The following is a 26,410-nucleotide window of genomic DNA, read 5'->3' on the forward strand; positions in this document are numbered from 1 at the left end:
ATAAATTTTCCCTCTAGTGGTGGATTTGGTAAGTATATCTGCACGCTCATATCGTTCGGTAGATAGATTGAGCGTTACCTACATTATGAAAATTTTGTGTTGTGTTTTTGTCAACGGTAAGTGCGATCTAATCTTCTGATACTCATCTATCAATACTTCTAGAACAATACTTTATCATACAATTTTGTTATTTTATTGTAGAATAATTTATATTGTTATTGCAGATTTGAAAATTTATACTTTTACGGATAATATTTTAGTTCTTTGATCCTTATCGGTTGTCTTGTAAGTAGCAGTATTCAATGGCTTCCGATACTCACTCCAGCCTTAACTTTGCTGACGACGGACTGGGCAGTAATATCGGAATCCAGAATGGATCATCGCAGAAAATTATTATTGAAAATAATAATCCTTCCCCTTTAGAAGAATCATTGGACAATCGATTGAAACGAAAAGCCAAACGACCATCCAAATCTCTTGGCAATGAAGAAAATGTTGGTAATGTTGTTAATGTGAATGGGTCTTATTTACGGTACACGAAAAACAGTCGTAGGTCTAGGAATGGGTTTGGACGAGGACTTCCCAAAAAAGGTAAATAAATACATTTTGTTGTTTGTTTCTTATCTATTTGAAGCCAGACTTAATAAATTGATTATTTTTGTTGCGTAGAAAGTATTGTTATGAATTTAAAATTATCTTTATTATTATTTGAATAATTAAATAAGTATTTCAATAGATTGAGTGGAAAATGTAAATAATTTTTATTTGCATTATTTTCATTACGTTGCTTATTAAGTAGATATTCGTCGATAAATTGATTGTCTTCCATATGGATGGATTTGGGAAGCATTTTTTTTTCTTTTTTTTTACGAGATACATATAAAACTGCTGATTAAACATCGACTCAGGTGTTGATTTTCTGTTGCGATAGTTGAGTTATCTAGCTGAAGGGGAGAAAGGGGAAAAAAAAGCTGATTATCAAAATATTTGACGGATATTTCAACGGATTTTTCAGACGCTTAATCTCCGCTTTAAACAAAATTGCAAACAGTTTAATAATTCTTATTTATTTTGAAGTTAAACTAATTAATCAACCAGAATAGTACTCATTAAAATGTTTCTTAAATTATCCTTTTGTACATATGCAGTGAACACTTATTTATATTTAATAATTTATTAAAATGCATATTTATTGTTTATCTTTGTTACATATCATATATATTATATAAAACTGTCGCAGTGTAGCATATTCTAGTTCATGTGTCATAAAACAATAACTAACAGGAGAATTGGATGGATTCTTGCATTTTATTTCAGCTTGATATATTTTTAAAAAAAGATATTTCTTTATTTAAAATCATTTTATTTATTATGATGTCTGAAATTTGGCAATGGGATTGAAGGAATGTGAATATTTTTATTACGTATGAATTTGTAAAACATATTTAATTAATGATTTGTTAAAAGTTTTATGTGCTTTCTTCTAAAAATTGCATTTTTATTTTTAAATATTTTTAATTGAAAATGAAATTAAAAATTGCATTTTTATTTTTAAATATTTTTAATTGAAAATGAAATTTGTTAAAGATTAAAAAAAAAAAAAATTAACAAGCATAAATGGGAAAAAAAAGTTGTTGCAACTTTGTGTATTCCAAATAATTACCTAGGGAATAAATATCAATGTTACACAGAATACTTTTCTTTAATATAATATTAATTTTGATATATAATTATTTTATGTTAAATCAATTTAAAATTTAATTTTCTAATATTTATTATTAAATTTAAAAATTTTCATTTTAAAAATAATCTAATCTTGATTTTACTAGCCATATGGTGTGATAAATTTAATATTTCAAACAATGATAATGCTACTTTAATTCTGCTTTAGTTAAATAGTAATAATTTTATTCTAATAACACAAGCCAAAATGGTTGCAAACAGGTATGTGTTTATTGTGTAGTTTTCAAGTGCTGGCTCGGTGCTTATTTCAATATTGCTACTAAAAAATCATTAATTTTTCTCTTTATATAATACATATCTTTTAAAAATTTGATATATTCTGGTTGTCTGTGGTGTGCTGATTGTCTAATTAATACATTCAAATTATGAAAATAAATGGATTATGATATGAAACATAAAAGAATATATCTTGAATCAGTTATGTAGTGGCTACCTTTTTGTGTAAATTTATCATCATGCTGATTCGTATTATTATTGCATTATCTTTAAAAAGATTAAAATTCAATGGAAGTACTTTTGTATAACTTAATATTTGTTGATTTTGAAAGACATGGATATTTTCCATTTAAATAATTTTTTAAAAAGCTGAATAGATAAAAATCTACCAGTGACATATAAATGTGTTGATAAGGGTGAAGTAATATATTTACAATCTGGTAATTTTGACCATACCTGTGAAAAGAAAAAATGAGTTTCTAAAATATAACATCATTTTAACTTTTCATGATTCGTATCTATTAAATAAATAATTGTGAAAGGGAGATACCAAATTTTGGAGTATTATAAAAATCGGTTGATCTTTCAGAATGTTCCATCTTTTAAAGTTTCCATTATTAAATGAAAAAATAAACATTAAATGAACAGTGTTCATACATACTTATAATTTCAATTCTATAAACTGTCATGGTTTTTTTTTTTATTTTTTATTAAAGGTAGTATAATTTTTAAAATCGGAGCTGTTTTATACCATAAAAATAAATCATATTGGAAATTGTTTTCAAAGCATGTATCTGCGAGAAAAATCTGTTGTAAAACCTATGGAATAGGGGAGGAAAAAGAGAAAAATTGTAAGCATTTTGTGTCGAATTGGCTGTTTAAATGTTGTGTATTGTCATAAAAACCTTATGGAAAGTGTTAATGAACTTTGTTTCCTGTCTTTGCTTGTGTCCTTTGAAATATGTTCTAAAAAGCCAGCCAATGAACTAATTATCTATTGTTTTTCAATTCCTATCTGCCTCTGCCTTTTATTTTTAATATTATGTTAATATTTTGGGATTCAATCAGTTTTCATTAATTTAATATGCAAGGAAAAAAACCAGGATGCTGAGTAAATGTTTTTTTAACATAAAATGTTCATTATGAATAAAGTTAATGTGAAACACCTTATTGTACAAAATGCTGCCAATTCTTAAGATCTAATAGAATTTTTATTTTTATGAACTGCATGTTATAAAAGCTTAAATTTTCAGGTCAGACTTATATCACTGGTTAGGATGGAACTATATTAAATCCAAAGGTTTCAGTGTTCCTAGACTAAACATATGGAACATAATAATAAAAAAGAAATCCTTAACTATCTTAAAATGTAGAATTTTTAGACTTGGGATACATTTTTTGTAATTTTTCAGACTTATTAATTTTGTGATATTTTGTATTGTTTCCTTTTCTTATGTTAAGAAATCATAGGTGTTTAATTTTTTAAATTCTTGATCTTGAGTTTTAGCCAGTTAAATGATTAGAGCATATTGAGAAGAAAATATTTAAATTTAATAAAATATACTTATTTTGAATTCTTCACTTATTACATAATCTTATGCTATCAGAGGTTGTTTTATTTTCCAATATCTTACATAATTGAAACGCAAGAATTTTTGAGTCTCCAATTTATTTACTTCCAGTTAGAACCCTGAAAGGTAGATGCTATTTAATTTTTGTGTTGCATAGTTGTTAATTTGATTTTTTGTAAATAATATCTACATTGAACTATTCAGCTGCTTGTTGTAATGGTACAAATCTTTATTAGTATTTATTATTTTGTAAATTGAATGATTAAAAAAATATTCGGTTGTAGTTGTGCATTAATACAAATCCAGTATGTTATTTTTATTTTATAAAGAGCCTTTTTCATGCTGTTGCTTTAAAAAAAAAGATAGTGTGTGACAAAATTGCTGTGTTAAAACTGATGCAGTTTTAGTTTTTTGTAGCTGCTTCAGAAAGGATTTTTGATTTCTTTCTGAGATATTTTTTTGCCTGTTTGGTTATAATAATAAATATTATTTGTTTTAAATGGTTAGAAAAAAAACTTAGGACTAAAAATAAATTGATTGTAATGCTTCTTCATTGCATGGCACTGTACATAAAATGTTTTCAGGCAATGTAAAAATCTTAATAGAGATTTTAACGAGAGCTTTTCATTTTATCAAACTAATTTTACCATGTTAAGTAAATTTGAATATATACTCTAGCATTATAATTTTAGAAAAAAATCTCTAGTTTGTAATGTGTATCTGCCTACAGTTCATATATTTTAAAAATTCATTTTATTATTATTCTAATTCTATTTTTAAATCGGATTTAGTTTTCCTGGAAAATTGCTTGATAGAGCAAATCAGTATTTAAATATTTGTTTCCAAGTGAAAATTTTATCTGGTATAATTTTTAAAAATTAAATTTTGAACAGTTAGGGAAGAGTTAGAAAAAGTGGGGGCAGATTTCACAAAAAAAAAAAAAAAAAAAAAAAAAAAAAAATCCACTGTTTTAAAATTACCATGAGTGCAGTTTGTAAAAATCTAATAGTATGTTCTGTAATTTACTTTTAAAAAGTACAAAAAACAGCTAAATAAAACAACTACCTTTTATTTGCACATTTAAAAATTGTAACATTTTTTTCCCACACCTCCCTTGCACGAGGAAGGAATAGGACAAGGTTTGAGAAAATTAAAATCAATAAATATTTTATTTTGATGTCCTTTTCGTTCAGTGATTTATGGTTTTGTATATCCCAAACAAGAACTAATTTTGAAATCTTAATTGCTGCTGCATTTCAAACATTTTTTTCTTTTGCAACAATTTCCACTGATTACAATATGTTATTTAATATATTTTTATCTTTCTGTATTCTTTTTTTCTCCCATATCCATGGCATTTTTAAGTTAAAAAATAATTAGGCATTAGCAACCTTTTTAATTTAGAGCAACAAAAGTTTTAATAAATAATTTCATAATTTAGTTTCATTTTTTTCATAACTTAATATTTATTATACTGCTTATGACTTTATTATATTTTCGGTACATTTCCCAAAACTAAAATTAAGTGATAAACATGATTTTAGATAGAAAATATTTTTTATTAATGTGAAATGATACAGATTGATTTACAGTGTGTATTCATATTTTATATGACAGATATTAACAAACATAAAGAATAAATGCTTATAGAACTTGTATTCTTAAGTAAATTTTTGAAAATGAGTTGGAATTTTACTTTATGCTTTTTGTTTTAGTCAGTAGAAGTCATGTTTTTTTGTTGTTGTACATTATTATGCTATATATATATATATATATATATATAATAAATCTTGCATAACATTATAATGTATACTAATTTATATATTTTTATGAATTTAAAATCATCAGCTTGCGTTGTAGCAACCCGACAAGTTTTAATATATAACATTAAAAAAAATTAAAAACTTGAATTTTTAGCATAGTTAATTATTTAGAAAATGTGTTGAAAAGTAATAGGGCATGTCCCAATCCTTCCACTGCAGAATTTTCTTTTAAAATGCATTTCATATAAAGCATATTGCATTTAAGCTTAATTTGACTATTAGTTTACCAACAATATATTTTTGAGTTTATTATACATTTAAAATATTTTTGTTTTATAAATAATACGACTGGGAAAAAAATCATTGAAAAAATAAGAATTTGTAGGCATAAAAATAAGGTTTTTTTTTGTTTTAAACACAAATAATATTGTAGTTAGTGTAACAATTAGGATTAAACAAGAGGCTATAGCTGCTCTATCTAATGGATAATCTAGAAATTGATTTAATATTTTATTTAGGCATAAACACATCTATCCCATTCTTTCTAACTCTTTCCTATTTTGAAATTAGTATTTTGTAAAATTTAAAATAACCATGTCCCATATTAACCAGGACTGTTCCAAAATTTAACTATTTATTATGGATTAAGTAAGTGTCCTGAATTTGTACTATCCAGGATTGACTCGAATTTTTTAACATGAGTTATATACAGTTTTAAATAAAATATCAATAAATGTAAAGGAAATTTATGCATTATAATTAAGAGGCGAAAATGAATTCACGTTCATACATGGAATATGATCACAATAATTTAGCCAGAGAAAATAGTGTTTTTCCTTCTGTTGACTATACCTTTAGGAATAGTTCCAGTTTTTGACTATTCGAGTTGGATTTAAAAAGTATTCTGAATTGAGATTGCTGTTTTAGATTGTTTCATTTTTTTTTTAACCTAACATTGAATAGTTCATAAAAAAAATTCTGTATTTAATTGTGTAAAAGCTGAATTATGAAGAATTTTTCCCAGCCTTTGCTATGTATGGAATGTTTGCCAAACATGGCCAATGTGATTGTATCAATTCTAGTAAAAATTCATGAAGATAGCAAAATGTTTTTGCATTTTTATAGCCTTTTTTTTTTTTTTTTGGAAAAATTTTCACGAACAAATGAAATGTGTATGTTTAAAATTAATTTATTAGATTACATCCAATATTCCTAAATCAGGGTTCTAGATTATATTTCCTGACTTTAGTATATCCCAGATTGAAAATCTAGTTAGTTGCACATTAAAATAAGCAGTGAAAGCTTGTGGCCTAAATAGTGCATCTTTTATTTTTTATTAGTTTTTTTTACTATTATTTATTTTGAAATACTAATACATCTTTTCCCACAGTAACTAACCTAGAAATTGTTCCCTCCCCTTCAAATCAACTAACATTTTTTTGTTTGATATATTGCAGCTTGATAATTGTTACTACATTAATTTTTTTGTTTTGTTTTAATATATAAATACCATCAAAACTAAATTTTAAAAATGTGATACGGAAGTTTTGCACAACCGTAATGGTAACTAATAAAAATGTAATTCATGGACTAAATCTGGTTGAGATGTGAATATTTTTTTATATGTTATTCTATGTTTGTATTGAGGAATGCAGAGTATTTAAATTTAATTTTCAGTGCACTTTTTATTTTTGTTATAATTTGGAATCGAAATACCATTAAGGATAAATGTGATTCAAAGAATATAGTTAAGTATAATTTTAAATGCATTATTTATGATAATTTATTTACTTTTATATAATCATGATTGTTATTTTGTACTTAACAAAATTTCTTTTAGTTTAACTGTTGTATTGAAAGAATTTCTTTCAAAAGTTTCAGACTTTTACTAAAATGACAGATTTCTATCAAGGATATGTATTAATATATATTTTAAATTGAGCAGCTATTATTATTCCTTTTTATTTTTTCATTTTTAAAAGTTTTTAATCATTTGGATTTTTTCCCCCTTGGCAATTTTGATTCTATTTAATTTTAATTATATGATTTTGTATGATCTTAATGGTTTGATTATTTGAAATATGAACTACAAATCATTACTGTAACTATGCTTTATTTTCAGTTGCATGTTTTATTGAGATCTTTTTAATTTATCTTTTCACTTACTTGTTTTTTTTGTAACCTTAAATTTGTTTGAATATTGGTGTTGTCCTATTTAGTGGTGTTTGATGCAAACAGTTGTTGGTTTGTTGTCAGATTTTTTTTTTTCAGTAAACTATTCAGTTATGTATAGTAATTATTATCTAAATGTCATTCTAAAGATATGTGCATTGTTACTGTCTGTTCAAATTCTAAGCTTTTAGTTTTAATCAGGAGGTGCTGGTGGCAAAGGGACATGGGGAAAGCCAGGAAGTGAGCTGATGATGGAACATGATGAAATTATATCTGATGTTCGTGATCCAAACTATGATTTCGAAAATCAGGTATGGTACTTAAAGTAAATAACAAAGAAATTCTAGCTTTAAATTTCTATAGACCTTAAATCTTAGCTTATGCACTAGTCTTGAGTAAGGTGTAATATTTTTTATATATGGGAATGGATCCTTATTGCATAACAATTAAAACTTCTTAATGTCAAGCAAAACAGAATTCAATGTTATATTTAATGCAGGTGTTTTTATCTGCATTTTCAATTAATATTTTGGTCATTTTAACCCTTTATTTACTGACAGTACTTAAAAATACCATTTAAATCTGGCTTATATCTTCATAATATGACAATTTTTACTGATGGTATTCTAAAGAACACGGAGAATATAATCCAAATAGCAAGAAGTTAATATAAGCTAAAAGTAGGAATTAAAAATATTTAATAATTAAATTAATTAATATATTTTCTATTAATTAAAATATTTTTCTTGGGTTCCCTGGGAGTTTTCTGCAAGAAAACTTAACTACTAGTGCAAAAATGAAGTTGAAAAATTGATGGCAACATAATTTGGTAAATAAAGGGTTAAAATGTATTAAAAATATTTTTGAATTGAAAAAGGCATCTAAATGTAGAAACTTTAAATTAAAATATTTAACTGAATTGTTAAAAAAAATTATACCTGTTTGAACCATTTCAAATTCTTCATTTCTTTTTCATATTGCTGAACTCATTTTAGTTTTGAAATGCTGTCGAATGTGAAATGTTCCTATAAATATCTTTGTTCTGTTATTTCTTCTAGATTTAATTAAAAATTAATTTCCAATAATTTATGCTAGGCTTTTCTCCTTTATATGTACCTTCAGTCATGTTTATTAGAATGGGATATATGAGTTTAATTACTGTTCTTTTTTGTAAAAAAAAAAATTTCAAGAAGAATGTTTTCTGTAACTGTATTGGTTTGTCCTTCACTCTTTTTAAAAATCTTTCATAATGAAATATGAACATTCAACTGAAATGAAACTCAAGACAATCAAATTCATTTTTCATGTATTTATTAAAATTAGCTGTTTTTACTGATGATAAAATTTAGTTAGGCTGTATCATTCTGCATCTCAAACCATTTAGAGAATTAGTGGTTGATACATAAATGATTCAAAGATACTTAAAAAAAAAAAAAAAGGAGCACTCATATGATATTTAACATTTGTGATTTTTTTTATCATCAAGTCGAAGTGTATTTTCATTCTAAGTTGAGAGAGCATGTCCTGAACTTTAGTTATTATTTGTAACAAGGTAGTTTGTTTAAGTATTGGTTGTATTCCTTATTCTGAATTTTAGCCTATTATGTAAAATTTGAAATGTCTAATTTTTTTTGTTTCTTTATTTTTATTTCTTTTTCTAATAAAATAAAATCTGTATGATTCTGTTGCTCAAGCCATTGATCACTATAGCCATTTTATGCATAAAAATCAGTGCTTAATAATGCCGGATGTTGCAAATGCTTTTAATGAATAACTATGCAATTAACTTTTGGTTTGCATTTTATTTACTCATAAATAACTCATCATAACTTATTAGAATCAAATCCAATAAATATTTTAGCATTGATAAGGACAGAGAGAGTTGGGAAACAAATAGTTTCATTGCTATTTTTTATTGTTTAAATAACATTGGTACATAAACATATGTAAACATAAATATTATAGTCCATTTTTTCTATATAAATAACATTAATTGAATTTTTATTGGGCCTAATGTTGTAAATTGAAATGTTGCCATTTTAGGTAATAAATTAATCTTTTGATAGCAAAAAAGTATGTCAATCTAAAATTTTAATATTTGGCTCAAAAGTTATTGCATTCATATGATTTTATTTTGTAAATTCATTTATACTGTATAATTTATTTCACAAATTAGGTGATGCTATAGTCTTCATATTGTCACTCGACCGACGAACAAATAAACAGCAACAATGAAAACATTTTGCATTTGTATGTCTGTTGACTCATCATATCATGTTGACTAAACATGTTTATTTTCTGCTTATTCAGTATATATATATATATATATATATATATATATATATATATATATATATAATACATAATCCTTTAAATTGCTATAATGGAAACTGAATTGTATATTTCCATTTGCACTGCAATGAAAAATGAATTCGCTTCCGAATATCACCACATTGGTAGATATGTATTCAGTATTAATTTTATTATAAACTAGCCGTCTTTGGCAACCAGTCGGTTCGGCAATCTTAAAGTTCGTTAAAATTTTAATAATTAAATATTTTATGCAATCCCTACTTTAATAGCTTCTTCATCAAAATATTTTAAAACTTCAAATTTTGATAGTCATATAATTCACTCATAATATTATAAAGGCCTTCAGTCATAACGTAATATGTATGTCTCTAATTTTCTGTTACTTCTCGTTGAATTTATGCTTTAAATTAAAGTGTAAATGATTAATCTGCAATTAATATAATAATATTTTTTTACTGAAACAAAGCATTTTTTTTAATAATATGATTACTAATAACAGTCACTGAGCGTTTAAACTTTATGGGCACTAAAGAATATTTTTCTTAATTTATGTAATATCTCAAGAATTTGTCAACAAAATTGAGCAGATTCATCATAAGCAGATCGATTAATTAACAATGTTTAATTTTAAATGCATCAAACACTAAGAAAATAAAATGAATCGTTTAAAATAATCGGTCGAAAACATTAAAAAAAAAACTACTTAAAAAACGATGTACTTAAATCTATAAGCATATATATATATATATATATATATATATATATATATATATATATATATATATATATATATATATATATATATATATATATATATATATATATATATATAACTAACATAAATACAATTTAATTACAAAAGTATACAACTAACCTAAAAATAATTTAAATCAAGAATCATCCGTTGATAATATTGTCAACAATCAGAACACAATGCGCATGCGTGAATTTTCAACGCCAGTTACGGTAACGCAAATGCGAGAATTTTTTTTACGCCAGTTGGGGTAATGCTATGCAGATTAGAAATTTTTAATTTCCTTTATTCTGTGTTATTTTAATTCAAAAGTGCTTCAGAATGAATCTGAAAGATCGATTAATTAACAATGTTTAATTTTAAATGCATAAAACATTAAGAGAATAAACAGAATCATTTTAAATAATCGGCGGAAAAATGTTAACCCTAGCCTCATTGGAGTGGGGGGGGGGGAACTGAAGCCTTACTCATTTGGCGGTGGGGAAAATGGAAGATTTTTTTGGCGGGAAAGTTAGTTTTTTATTAATAATTAAAATTCTTATCAAAAATTCAAAAAGGGGACCCCAGGTGCACATTCCCGACCTCTTAGGTATACATGTACCAAATTTGGTAGCTGTAGGTCAAACCGTCTGGCCTGTAGAGCGCCAACACACACACACACATTGAGCTTTATATAAGTATAGATAGATTGTTGGCATATCATATTTTTTGACTACCATAATTTTGAAATTATAGTTTTGGTATTATAAAATGGTATTCAAAAGGTTGATACACTATCTTATTCATATTTAGAAATTAGTATTAGAAAATTGCTTGTAAAATTTATCTTATTATGTTTCTGAATTTGTTTTAATGTATTGAAAGGTAATGATTTTGGGAAATTTTCAGTTTACTTCAAGTTCATATTTTAAAAAATATCTTAGTAATGCTTTTCCTTTGATTAGTAAATTAATTGCTATTTTTTAGCTATATTTAATATCTGAATTTGATGTAGATTTTGTAAATGAAGATATTTTTTTTTTTATAATACAATTCTTTTTCTGGGATTTAAAAAAAAAAAAAAAGGCTTAGGTTTGCTTGATGTGGATACTACATATTTCATTCATAATTATGCTGAAATGCAGCCAAAAAACTTTGGAAATCAAAGAAGCCAAATATTACTAATTTGAGGGTACTGAACAAAAAGAGATTTACTTTTGTATTCACCAATTTAAAAGTAATGGAGTGTATTTAGTCAACTATCCAGTGAAAATTAAGTGAATAATTTTAATGATTTGTTACATTTATGAAAAATTCATGTTTGCTTTTCAATGATGAAATATCAGTCTACCTGTAGGGATCACCTATGAACTGTAATGTGAATATAAACTTGTTGTTCAAAATGGAATATAAGCTCTATACTTGTTATGCCGTGGTGCACAGAATCTTTTTCAGTGTCTGAAAGAAAAAGTTGTTCCATGAAATTAGGTCTTTGCAAAGGCATTTTTTTACATTTTCTCATTGAATTTTCCCATTATGGTTCTGTGAACAGTAAGCATAGCAAATGTTTCTGTCTTGTCTATTTTGGTATGGAGAATTGGAGTCTGTAAATGTTAGCAGACTACTGCTAGAATACTACGCATGAAATATATGTAAATTCATAAAAGAAAAAATAAATAAATGAAACATTGGACATGCAACAGATATCCTATTGCATTTTTGATGGGGTACATTATTTTTTCATAATAAAAAAAATCTATAGTTCCTTTTCTGTAATTAGTCTATATTGCATTGTATATATGTTAGTAATTTTATTTTAATGATAATGTATATATTTGGTAAACCTGAATTAATCTGAAATTTCCATTGTCATTTTCAAACTCAATACATTTATAAATCTTTAAAAATTTGCATATTTCCTTTCTGAAGCAAACAAAACTTTGAATTTGTTGGCCAGTGTTATTGGAGCAGAATGAAGCAATTGTGTTAAGAGATGTAATTTTTTGTAAAAAAAAAAAAAGTAAAAATAAATAAATAGTGATGATGATTGAATATAATTTATTTTGGACAGTATTAAAATATGCTTATTGATGGAAATATACACATAAAAATACAATTTGCGCATTTCCTTTTTGATTATTCTGTATTGATGCATGGATGTAAATATGTAACAAACTCATGTGCAGCACTGAATATTATTCATCCTTAGCAAATTAATTTGATCTTTTATGTATAATGTTTAATGTGCAATTAATTGATGAGTAGTATATATGTTAGAGATTTATTGATTTTATGATATCATGCTCTTGGATAAATTATTTTGTGATAATTTATTGATGTAACAGAATAAATTTTCCTGTTTTGGTTTATAAAAAAACTCCCAGAGAAATGGTGTATAACAGTTTTAAAACTTATTTTTCCTTTAATTTTTGTGTTAATAATGTAAATTTGTTTTGTGTCTTAATTATTTATGTTTTCTTGTCAGGATGACTGTGAGTTTGAGGCTATAGCACCTGAATTGACACCTGAAGATCTCGATAAAACTGTGGATCCTATAATTCATGAATACTTTGAACATGGTGATACCCAAGAAGTTATTGTTAGTAAACATTTTAATGTTAATATTTTCCATGTAAATTTTGATTGGATGTTTTGTTTCTGATCAAGTGCTACCTCTGGATTATTTTCATATTAGCCTTGTGTATGAGAGGCTGCTTTCCCAGGATTCTTAAGGAATATTACCTACATATTGTTAATAATGGAAGAAATCTCAAAGCTTATTTCATTTGCTGATTGAAATGATTGTTCAAGTGTATTTTCATCTGCCTGTTTCATAAATTGCAGTTTACAAAAACTGAATTGGCAGTCTTTTATAATAAAAGGAAAGTATTATTTTATTTTAATGACGACTTTTTCTCCACTGTATCGGGACTTAAATTTTGTAGTACTACTTTGGTGAATTTGTTCATTTCCTTTTCTCTAGGCATTTTACTTGAATTTTCAATGTTATTACCATTAATAGTGATATTTAAAGAATTAAAGAAATTATGAATGAATTTTGCATAAATTTTGTCATGGGAAATAAAAATAGAATTCAGGTTATCTTTCTAATCTGCTTTCAAAATGCTGTTTTATTCAGATTTAAAAGAAAATCGAAAAAAAAAAAATTATATGAAAAATTTATAATAAAAGTAAAAAATTTTGCAGCATTATGTCTGTGAATTGCTTATTTCACTTTAATTAAGATGGCAGTACTAAAATATTAAGAACTGAGGGAAATGACATTTACTGCAGCAAAAACCAAATATAATCAAAATCAATCAGACTGAAAATTCATTAATTGTCTCAAACAATTTTTAAAAACTATAGCAAGTTGTTTTTATTTCCATTAATTATCAACAATTTTAAATGAATTATAAAAAATTTAGTTAAACAATTGAATAGCAATTTAAATATGTGTTGATATCTGAAGGCGGTCATTTTCAATAGCGAATTTCAATCTGCATTGATTGTTATTACAATGTAGTCAAATTTTGAATAAATTTTTAAGTAAAGGAAACCTTAAAAGTTTTTAGGATAACATTTTTCAATATAATTATCTTATTTTAATATTTTACCTGTGTTTTGGCCATTTTAAATTTGGTGTTCTAGTTAAATCTTTGGAGCTGTCTTTTTTTTCTGCTTGTGCAGTATTATGTATGTAAATTGAAAGTTTTTAATCAATAAAAATTAACTATTTAATTATCACTCATCTTCTTTATACTTCTCAATGTTTGTAAACGAAATTCTATATGGCATAGGAAATGACATTTGTTTTATTTTATAACATTTAAACTTGTATAAAATTAAATTTTTTTACTTATTTTTTTTTAATTAAAAAAGTAACCATTGAATTAAGTATGCTTTAGGAAAATCCAGTATGTTAACATTCCTTATACATAATTTTTCATATTTTTTTATTTATAATGTATTCTGATAGTTTTAACCTCATTTGTTTCTTTCTAAGTTGTTTCTAGCTTTTTTTACATACATTTTATATATTATTAGAAGAAGCAAAGACTGAGTAAGGTTTGAAATTGTTCATAAAAAGAGCATCTTTTAATATAGAATAATATTTCACTCTGTGAGCATTGAATGAAACATTAATCTATCATAAAATTAAAATCAAGTTGAGAAAGAATTAATTTCCTTATTGAGATGATATGCTGAATATAAAATAAGCAAGGGAATGGAAATAGTTTTGAGATGTGTCTTTTGAGAAAATAGTTAATGATTTTATATGATCTTGAATGCTATTTTCATTACATGTCAGATTCTATATTAGGCAGTTATATTTAAGTTACTAAAGCAGTATTGCATGAAATTTTATGCTGCAGTTTTTGGAATTTTACTTTGCGTATGAACCAATCATTATTGCAATTTTGTACAAGAGTCAGCAGTTTTTTTAGCTTGAAATATTTCCTAAAATATTACTTTAAAATTGGTAAAATAATTTAATATAAAGAATATATATATATATATATATATATATATATATATATATATATATATATATATATATATATATATATATATATATATTGGTTTAAAATTCTTAAATACAAAATGGACCAACTCAAGTGTACTTCTTTTTACCAACTGCAACATCTAATTTCAATTTTTATGAGGACTGATTTGTTTTGTACTCTATAGACTTGAATTAGTCATAAAAGAAGGATTGAATAGTTGTTTCTTTTTCTAGGTTTGCCTTGAAGAGTTAAACTTGGGTAAATTGAGACCACAATTGATTGGAATGGCAGTTAGTCTTGCCATGGAACGTAAACCCTCTCACCGTGAAATGACTTCTGTTTTAATCTCTGATATGTATGGCCAGATACTTTTACAAGAGGACATTGCAGCTGGATTTGATCAGTTGCTGATTGATCTTCCTGATCTTGTACTCGATACACCAGATGCTGCTACTGTAAGCTAGTTTTTATTTATAAGTGATTTAAAAGTGAGTTTGTTACTTGTAAATATAAAATTTGATTTTCATATACCTCACATCCTCTAAATTTTAAAGGTTCTAGGAAACTTCATTGCACGTGCTGTTGCTGATGACTGCTTACCTCCAAAATTTGTACAGAATTATAAAGGGAAAGTGGAATGTGAACATGCCAGGTATTTTATTAGCTTTTAGGTTCTTATTGAGGTTTTTTTTATAAGTACCAGTTTTATGCAAAAACTTCCTTCTAGTTAATGCCTGCTGATATTTAGCTTTGCTCAATTTTATTTGTATGTTTCATTTTTTTTTTCATTTTTATGAATAGATTTGCACATTTTCTTTTCATCTGTACATTTAACTAAATGTTGATCGTTTCTTTATTATTTGTATGGCTTACAAAAAAAACATTACATTTATTGTTAAATATAAATCTTGAGTTATTCAGGCATGTACTTCGGTAGAAATTTGACACATCATTGTAAATTTTTCTCTTTAGATGAGCATATCCATCAAATTTCATTCTATTTTTATCATTATGAGCAATTGCTTTTAGAGAAGATATAAATACTTTTATTTAGTTAAAATTTATTTATCAGTATTTCATAAAGAAATCAGGAAATATGGTGAGGATGAATCCTTTGCTTTTAAACTAATAATAAACAAAACTTTGAGAAAACCTACTATTAGTTTTAAGGCAATTATTGGATTTTTTAAGTTTTGAAATTATTTATTAATATGTAATGATAACTGAGATTAATCATTCCTGTATAAGGAATATTGCTGAAGCATAGAAAATGTTGAATTTCATTTAAAGTAAATCATTTGTAGTATGACATGGCTTTGATTGGACTTTCTACAAACATATTTGCATTTTATATGAGATAAAGAAGCAAAAAAAAAAAAAAACTGACATGAATTTAATATTCTTGTTTGTAGCATTAAACATTCAACTTAGAAAAAAGAATGATTGTATTGGATTTTTTATTGAATGCTGACTTTTCTATTCAAAAAAATGTATTATCATTTTGCTACAAATATTTAAGTCAGCTCTTACTTGCAGATAGATGGAAAGGTTCAAAAATTCTTCTAGTTCTGGAAATATAATTTTTGAATTAGTAATTTGTCATATATACGTAATTGTCCCTTATTTTACCCATCGAAATTATATATATGATTAATTATTATTAAGCTAAACTCAGCAAGATTCTCATTCTTGATCCATTAATTAGTAAGTGTTTGCAATCTTAAGTTTTGTGTCAAAGCTAAATTCATTTGGCTGTTGAAACACGATATTATTTAACCGATCTTATGTTTTGGGAACCCATAAATCTGTCGCAAGCCTCTTCATAAGTACTTCCATAAGCTGTAATCCTTTTTTTTTTGGGGGGGGGGGTCTTGTATATTTGTATAGGGGTACTTTTAATTGTTGTTGTTAGTTACTTTAAAATACTTTTGACTGTGAAATAATGAAGATTTTCTTTAGATAATAAAAAGACATACGAAAAAAAAAAATGGTGTGTAAAATCTTATGAATTGCACATCTTGGTAAAATCCTGAAAAAAAAAAAAAAAAAAAAAAAAGAGCAGATTTACCTATTTACTAGTGAATATTGAGAGTGCATACGACAAATTTTGATGTACTAGGGCGAATGAAGATTTTCAAAATATATGATCCTGAGAACTAGATGAATTTACAATGTTATAAAGGTTCAAATGCTGATTTATGACTGGTTCAAGAATACAAACTCATTTATTAGAAAAATAATATTTACTCCTCTTATTCAGAATATGGATGGAAAGATTGTAGCATCAGTTTATATTGTTATCAGAGCACAAACATTATTAGTCGATTAACACAATAATAAGTGAATACATTTATTTTTATCATTCAAAGAAAATATAATTGATTCCTTGTGTATTGAACTTCCAAAAATCGAAAATCTCTGTAAGTTGAACTTTTTTCAGGAAGGAAATCTATGCTTGAACTAAAATTTTTATATGTGAAGAAGAATTTTTGCTTGAAAGATCGCATGCACATTGTAAATAAAATGTGCTTTTCTTTGGATTTCTAATAGTAAGAAAGGAGTATATATTAAGTAATAATTAATAAAAGACATTCATTCTTTTTTACTTTTATAGATAAAACGCCAGACTAGATTATTATTATTTTTTTATGAGAAAGCAATAAATATTTTGTTGTGAGCTATATATTAATCTTAGCATCTGTTTTACAAATTCCCTTTCCTAATTAAAAACAAAAATCTTTACTTTAAATTCAGTTTATTTTTAGACTTCTATTAATCAATATGGATCCAAAATGGAAATTATGAAAAGGTCCAGCTTTGTAAAAGATGTAGAAATCGATTTAACATATAAAGGGGACAAATAAATATGAAATTTTGGGTAATATTATATAAACAATTTGAAAAAATAATGATTTGACAATGAAATGGAGGCTGCGGTGGCCTGGTGGTAAGGTCTTGGCTTCGGAACCGGAGGGTTTCAGGTTCGAGACCCGATTCCACCGAATAACCGTCGTGTAAGGGGGTCTGTTGCACGTTAAATCCGTCCTGACCAAACGTCCTCCCGCTGGTGTGGTGTGGAGAGGGGGGTGCCAGCTCAAGTGTCGTCCTCGTCATCTGACCGCGGTTCAAAATTACGAGGTCCGTCCCAAAATAGCCCTAGTGTTGCTTCAAACGGGACGTTAATATAACTAAACTAAACTTGACAATGAAAAATTTGGAAAGTGTTGGAAGAGATGAGTAATATGGATTTAGAAAATTGCAAGCAAGTTTGCAAATCATATACATATTTGTACATTTTTAAAATATGTTTTATAGTTTTATTTTTAAAGATCTTCAGCTCTAAGGAATTATCTACGCATAGATTTGTTTAGTAAGAATATGATGAGATATTTGCAGTACATTTTTTTGTATGTCGAATTTTTTTCCATGAAATGTGGAAGTTCAATATGTAGAGTTTCTAAGTTTCTACTATATTTTAAATTTCCGTAGGCACTGTTTGGGGGGGGGCAATAGAAGTTAACTTTTGTTCTGTTCCTTTGCAATGCTTGTATTTGAATGTGCTCCCCCGCTCGTAAGTTTTTTTTGTGTGTATTGCATAATAATTATAAAATTTTGCATGTAGATTTAGTTTGACGTATGCATTATGTTTTATAATTCCATTATTACTTATTATTTGATTGGGTATTTACTTTATTTTATTTGCAGTTATGAAAAATTTATTATTAACTTGTAATTAGACGTATGCATTTTCTCAGAAGCTATTTAAAAATTGTTGATTTAAGTTTTTAAATATGAATTATGAAAATATTTTACTGTCTTTTATTTCAGAGCTGCCTTAGAGCATGCAGATGCTCTTCTGAGTATGAAACATGGTTTGGTACGATTGGATAATGTTTGGGGAGTTGGTGGTGGAATGCGACCTGTTAAATATTTGATTAATCAGGTTAGTTTTTATCTTATTTATTTTCCTTTGTTGTTGTTGTTGTTTCTTATGGCACTTGCCATGGACAAGCCCGCTGTTATGAAGACAGCGATTTAAGCTGGTGAGAGAGCGTCTCTTGTTTTTATAATAGCGCCAACTAGGGCCAAGAGTATGACTTTGCTACTCACTCATTCGCTTGCACAACCCTTTTTTACAGAGGGCACATTCACACATCTCACAGATAGAACAACGGAAGAACAACCATGCCCAAACCGGGACTCGAACCCAGGATACCCAGATCACGAGGAAGACGCGCTACCCTATGCGAGGACGCCGGCAGTTTTTCCTTTAAATCATTAGAAGCAGTAGACCCACAAACACTTTCAAATTTCGTTTTTTTAAAGCTTAATTTCTAATGTATCAATATCTTTATGTATTTACTTATTTTTAGCTTATACATTTCTAAGGTAATTGTTCTAGTTTATAAGATAACATTTAAAAAACCGTAGGGATATTTAATACATTTACATCAGGATGAAGGACAGTTAAAATGATTTTGCACTTTGAAATATTTCTGACGTATTTTTAGAAGTTGTGTAACTAGAAAAGTTACTAAATGCACTGAGAAGATTGAAAGTATGTGTACAACAGTGTTTGAAAATTGATGTTATTAGTGAAAATTCTTAAAATTTGTCACTTTCTGCATGAGGCTAGTTACATATCATTGCTTAATTACATATTGTAACATAAAGTGAAACAAATTTGTCACTGTCTGTTTAACTGATTTTAAGAACTTTTTGCTTATTTTCCGTGTTTACTGATAAAATTGAGTTAGATAAAAAATGCTGTTTGTTTGCATATTTTTCGAAATATTTTAACCGTTTGGGATACAAATCTTACTAATCTTTTATAATTTTTTTTAAATTCAATTCTTTAGATGCATTTGCTTCTGAAAGAATATTTGTGTTCTGGAGATAGTGTTGAAGCTTGTCGTTGTATTCAAGAGCTTGAAGTGCCCCATTTTCATCATGAACTAGTGTATGAAGTAAGGACTCCATATTTTTATTAACAATTTAGCACAACAGAAATATTTGGGGAATGAATTTGCCTATAACTCATTAAAATTATATGTGTGTGAAATAAGGAGTTCATAATTTTCTACTGTCTATGAATGAATTAAGAAAATAGATAAAATTTTGAAAATAAATCATATGACTCTTTTATAGTAGTAAATTCATCTTTGATATCTCTTAATTATTTGATTTATTAAATTTTTTTTAATCTTGATGTATTTTGGCATATACTTATGTCGGGTATTAACGTAGAATCGTAGAATTTTGGCATTTTAAAAGCTGTAACATATTTGTAACTTTTTATAAAAATTTAGGATTATACAGAACATTTGTGCACCTCATTATTCTGTGACTGGAAAAAATTTGTCATTTGTTAAGTTCTAAAAACTGATTCTAATTTGAAAGTAATTGTTTCATTCTTAACCCTTAACTGGGGAGGTGCGGTCTACGAGACCGTATTTTATTTACACTCAAATTAAATTTTCTAATGAATGCATTAGTATGAAAAACTGCTAATATATTCTGTAGATATTTTTCTTGATATATAGATATGTTTTAGAAATTTTTCAAAATATATATTATCATTGAAAAAAGTAAATGCGTTGGGACATATATTTTCTTCTCATGTTACAATAAATAATATTCTTGAAAAAACATATTAGTTTCTTCTTTTTAAATGATATTTATTTTTACAGTATATGAAGGTATATAGAAGACAATATAATGTAAAATTTAACAATTATAGGAAAAATAAAAAACATTGACCGTGGGTAAATTGGCCCTTTTTTAGCGGCTTGTGTGACTTTCATAGCACGGTTTTCTTGGGCATTTTGAACATACAGGAACTAGTATAAAAATCAACCTATAAATTCTCTCTCTCTCTCTCTCTCTCTCTCTCTCTCTCTCTCTCTTATATATATATATATATATATATATATATATATATATATTGATTATATTTGAACATACATATCAGAATCGGTTGAATGCGAACTTTCATCGAAAAAACTCTTCCGTACTATTATCCTTATCACTAAAATCATTTACTGCTTCATTTAAAAGTGTCTGGAGCACTGCTTCATAATAGGATCATTAAATTGGATGATATTTCGGGGTCCAAGTTTTAGCGTAATCTGCTAAGCCTTGTTTATTATTGGGACACTAACAGGAAGATGCGGTCTTAGAGACTGCGCTCGAAGAAGTAACTATATTATTTTAAAAAGTATTCGCTGAAATCTGTTGAAAAAGTGCATGTGTATTCAAGGTTACAAAACAGGAAGCTACAGGGTCAATCCATTCAATTGAGCTAAAAATTAGAATAGGGGTGACCGAAAATCCATCGCTAGCGGTCTCACAGACCGCACGTCCCCAGTTAAGGGTTAATAATGTGGGCAAAAGTGGATGCAGATGCAATGGGAACTTTTCTTGGTATACTCTGTTTGTTTGTGTGTGGGGGGGAGGATACAGATAAGAGGTGGAGTTAATTCCAGTAATGTCTAGTAAGGTTGTAGCAGGGAGTTATATATATTCTAGGCGCTATTTACGTTTAAAACTTTCTTTCCAATAAGGGTTAAAATATTTAGAATGTAAAAGCTTCTATTCATTCTTGAATATGATTATTGTGTTTTAAATATTAAAGGTTACTTACTTTGAAATTCTACAAACCTAAAATACTTTTTTAAACTGCAAGCCTTTTTATTTGGCATCTTAAATATGTATTCTGAATTTTGTATCTAATTTGCTGTTAAAATTTATTGCATTTTTATTGATACTTGTGGCACTTACTGTAGCTTATTTATTTGTTCACACTATGTCGTGTATTTTGATGTTTTGTGATGCAATATCTCTGCTAAAAAATCAGGTCTAAATCTGAACTCCTATGTGAAGGTGTATCATTATCTTTTATGGAGTTTCTTGCTCACTGTCTATGATATTTCTGTAATATACTAATTTGATTTCTCCTTAACCTAAAATGTCAACTATATTACATGTAATTTTAAACATTAATATTCAAATTTATATATAATTTATCGTCTTAATTTACTTACATAGGCCTTAATAATGGTGATTGAAGACATACGGGAGAGTTCCATGGATCTTATGTGCAGCCTTTTTAAAGTTTTGGCTTCCAGTGTCATTGTTACTCCTGATCAGATGACTAGAGTAGGTTAATTCCTTTAGTTATGTAATACTTTAACTTAAATTGTAATTCTGACATGTTATTTTAGATCCATTTTCTTTATTTTTTTTAAATGTAATTTTACTCTATTTCGTCATTCTATCATTAAAAACATAAATATTTGTTGTAATGAGCATAATATGCGTTAATGTTATTAGGTTTTAAATAATTCAGTTATGTGATGGGGTTTTTTTTATACTCTTATAAGTTGTAAGACCTATAACTTACTTGATATGTATTACTTTAGTTTTCTGTTTAAGCATTTATTTTCTTTTTTTATTTTCTTATGAGTTTAATACTAAACTTCTAAAATTATTTTTAAATTTTATGACAGTTTTAAAATTTTATTCTTTTTTGGTATTAAATGACTTTCTCAACTCTTATACCCCAAATTCTAAAAAATTAAAATGATTCTAGAATTAAATAGTTTTGGATTTATTTTCCTTATAAATGTGCACACTATCTGCTGCAAAAATGACTAAACTTAGGAAAGAAATCTAAAGCGGAAAAAAGATTGCAGTGTTTGCAAGCAAAACATATATAGAAAAATGTCAATATAAGATTTCAATATGTGATTGAAATCTGTGCTTGCAAATAGCATAAAATAAGCTTTTTTGAGCCCCTTTAGAGGTAGAACTGAGATATATTCGAAAACATTCGCTTATGAGTAGTCTTTTTTGTGTTTATACTTGTCATATAATGTTGAGCTGTGTACTTGTTATGAGTGTAAAATTGTAAAATAGTTTATGCAAATCTAAAGCGTGTATGTTAATTAGTAAAAATTCGTGTATATATGTGATTATTTATTAGAGGATTGATCATTTATTATAAATATTTAGTTTGGACATTGAATTTATAAACTTTACTTAAACAGGGATTTTTTCGTGTATATGAGGAAATGCCTGATATCTGCATTGATGTACCTCCAGCATATTCTGTTCTGGAGAAATTTGTTGATAAATGTAACAAAGCTGGTTTCCTGACTGAAGAAATTGTAAAGAAGTTACCTTCAAGGTGAGATTTTTAATTTTTATTCAAAGATAAAATACGCCTTTGAAAGAGAATAGTTTTGTTGAACTTAAGTATGCTTTAAACAATATGAATTAGTAATTTTCTTTTATGTAGGTTTTATAAATAAGTTTTTAAATATATGATGTTTAAATAAGTAAGTGCTAGATAGATGAATGGATTTTTTCTCACCGTTGTCTGGAATTTATTAAGTGTGTAACAAATAATTGCTTTAAATAATCAAATAAAAAAATGTTTCTTTGTAAAGCAACTAAGTTATGTTTGTTTAAAAGTTATAACAGAGGCTAAAACTTATTTCTTAAATATTTATCTGAAACACAAAATTAGTATGATTGTGCTTTCTGTCTGAAAATCGATGAAGGATGATAAAGTGTGTTTTACCTTGCTACCTAAATTAGTATTTTTGCACATTTCTCCATTAGCAAATTTCTTCCTCTTAAGGTATTATGCATGTTTTTTAGAGTGAATTTCTACTAGCTCTGTACACTGTCTACAATGAAAAGCTTTTTATAGTAGGCTTGTGATGTGTCATTTTCAAGTCTTAATTAATGGCCCAAAAATTCAAATTGTACATGTGCTTATGAAGTGTCTTTTCTTTTCTCTCATTCTTTTTTGGAAGAAAGAGAAATATTTTGGATTTTTATGACTTAAAAGTATAGATATTGAACATTAGTTTGTTTTCTTAGTTTTATCACAAAATGAAAACTACATTGAAATCCGAATAAAATACAGAAACTACAAGTTCTTGTCCTAATTTTAATTTTAGATCCAGCTTAGATGTGTGTATTCATAATGATTATTCTTTTAAGTATTAAAGGTTTTAAAATTATTTCAAGGTTGCTGCATGTGACCATAATGCTTTTGTGTTTTAGTAAAAGACAAATAAAGAAATTTCTGCATAATTTGAGTAGTTATTATTATTTTATATAAATAATAGATTGTTATAATATCAATTTCTTAAACTCTAGCATCAGTATAAATTTATTTCAAGAGATGGGGATTTATTAAATAAGATGCATGTTAATGGAATTTTGATATCCGTTACCTTACTACAAACACTAAAGTGTCTCAAATAGAAGATGGTATAATTTTAACTGAGAAAAGCAGCATAATTCAATAATTTTATTTTCGACGTATTTAATTCTTGTTCTATATCTTAATATAGTAAAGTTCCAAATAATTGTGAAAAAGATAAAACAATGTTTTATAGTTATAATTTAATAATTTCTCTTGTAATGCCTATAATGGTGAAAGGTATGATAAGATTAACTATAGCTGAGTGAATAAGAATTATAACTCTTAACATTAGTTGCTATACTGTATTGTATGATATTCTGCAAAGTTAATCGTGAAAGGTTTAATAAGGATATAATGCTTTTTTTTTTGTAATCTTTATCCTAAGAATCCATTTTTTGGTATCCTTTTGAGTCACTTGATAGATTAAGTTTGACTATATTACTAGTTGTATTTTCAATACATTCCATATAAATCCACAATATAAATAGGTTGAAATTTTCTTATTTTAGCAAGTTCTTTTTGACTGTATTGTCATCCGTGACCTCAGAATTGGTACCTAATTCAATTCAATTAATGAAACAAGATGTATTTGCAATTTGATAATGAGATTACTGTATTTCACTCTTTAACCCCTGCCATTGAATTATATAAAAATTATCGGTGTTTTTTACTCAAAAATACGGTTCAGTCTCTTATGAAGAAAAACAGTCCATAGTGCTGTTCCGATTGTACTAGAATGTACTATTATCAGAAATAGTTACTACTCAAGCCTTCATTTATTTGGTAAAAATTTAGATGACTTGCATCACAAAATTAGGTTTTGTGATTCCTAAGAATTAGACTCCATGACTATTTTCCGCCCACTGAAACACCAGTACCCATAACAGTAGATGGATTGTTGACTAGACCCTTTCTTAATATATCACACCACAAACCATAGTCTTATATGCTGACTTCTTATATTTGTACTCAAGATGACCCTTAGGCAGAACAATTTTTGCTAATCGGACCTAATCCCATTCCCTCGTGCATTTTGCAGATATTTTTTTAATTGAAGGTTCCATGTGTGTTGATTAGAAATAGATTGCAAGTAATTGAATCAATAGAAAATAAATGTATGATCAGAAATTCAAAATTTACTGTATGTACTACTACATAATATGCACTATGCTGTACATATTATAAATGTTTTTAAGTCTTTAACATGCATAGTGTTTTAATGTTTAATTAATTAGTGAGAAGTTATTGGTGGCTTAGTGTATTGGTTTCTTAATCTTCATTCTATCAAATTTCTACTTCCGATAGTGTAGTATATAAATAATTCTGCCATTCTTGAAATTTTCATTTTTTTCTTAATTTTAAGAAGTACTTTGCTGTTTCAATCTGCAAATTTGAAAATTTATGTAATGTATTTGTTATGGAAGTATTTTTAAGTTTTGTTAAAATGCTTGCAATAAATAGCATATGTTGATTAACAAGCAACATTACCTATTTTTATTGTGCCAACATATTTTTTTTTGTAGGCCAACATTTTTTTTTTTTTTGCAACCAATGAAGAAGAATGTAGTAATTTTTTTTTTTCCACTTTTGTTGTGAACATGAATTCGTACATGATATACTGAGGAGAAAAAAAAATACACTATATTTGTTATTAACCGAGAAAAATTGTTTCTATTTCTTCTTAGAAAAATTTGGAAAATTGTGATAGTTGGTGTTGCTTCCGAAATGACGATATGTTTCATTAAAGATTTAATCATAAATCCTATTGATGTGTTTGATTTCTCAAAATAATGGCAACTAGAAATATTTAGAAGAGCATTCTAATTATGGAAGGGTTAACTAATTAAGAAATACAAGGATGTCCATCCTATTATATTTGTCATTTTATTTCATAGAGAATTTCAAATTTGTAATGTAAATCCTCTTCATTTGGAGAATATTTATTTTATATTTTTTATAATGAAATACATTTTTCTATTTTTGTAGGGGACGCAAACGATTTGTTTCTGAAGGAGACGGGGGAGCAGTGAAAACATACTGATTTATAAACATTCATTTGCATGCCATATGGTTTTGATTGCATGAGCAACAGTTCTTGAAAATCCTTATCTTTTCTGTATATATGTGCAGCAGTTTTGTAATGTTTAAAAATAGAGAAATGTGGGGTTTTA

The 26,410-nt window shown here is 26.6% G+C and overlaps 1 protein-coding gene across 1 annotated transcript; it reads left to right on the plus strand.

The window, feature by feature from the left end:
- Positions 1-106: 106 nt before the first annotated feature.
- Positions 107-26,410, plus strand: LOC129960080 (programmed cell death protein 4-like). Its single transcript, XM_056073172.1, has 10 exons — positions 107-591; positions 7,667-7,776; positions 12,997-13,110; positions 15,253-15,474; positions 15,574-15,671; positions 18,848-18,962; positions 19,879-19,986; positions 22,067-22,177; positions 23,068-23,207; positions 26,226-26,410. Exons 1-10 carry the CDS (start codon positions 303-305, stop codon positions 26,278-26,280), a joined length of 1,362 nt encoding a protein of 453 aa, XP_055929147.1. The 5' UTR covers positions 107-302; the 3' UTR covers positions 26,281-26,410.

This window comes from Argiope bruennichi, chromosome X2, assembly GCF_947563725.1.
Source record: "Argiope bruennichi chromosome X2, qqArgBrue1.1, whole genome shotgun sequence".
Taxonomy (NCBI): Eukaryota; Metazoa; Arthropoda; class Arachnida; order Araneae; family Araneidae; genus Argiope; species Argiope bruennichi.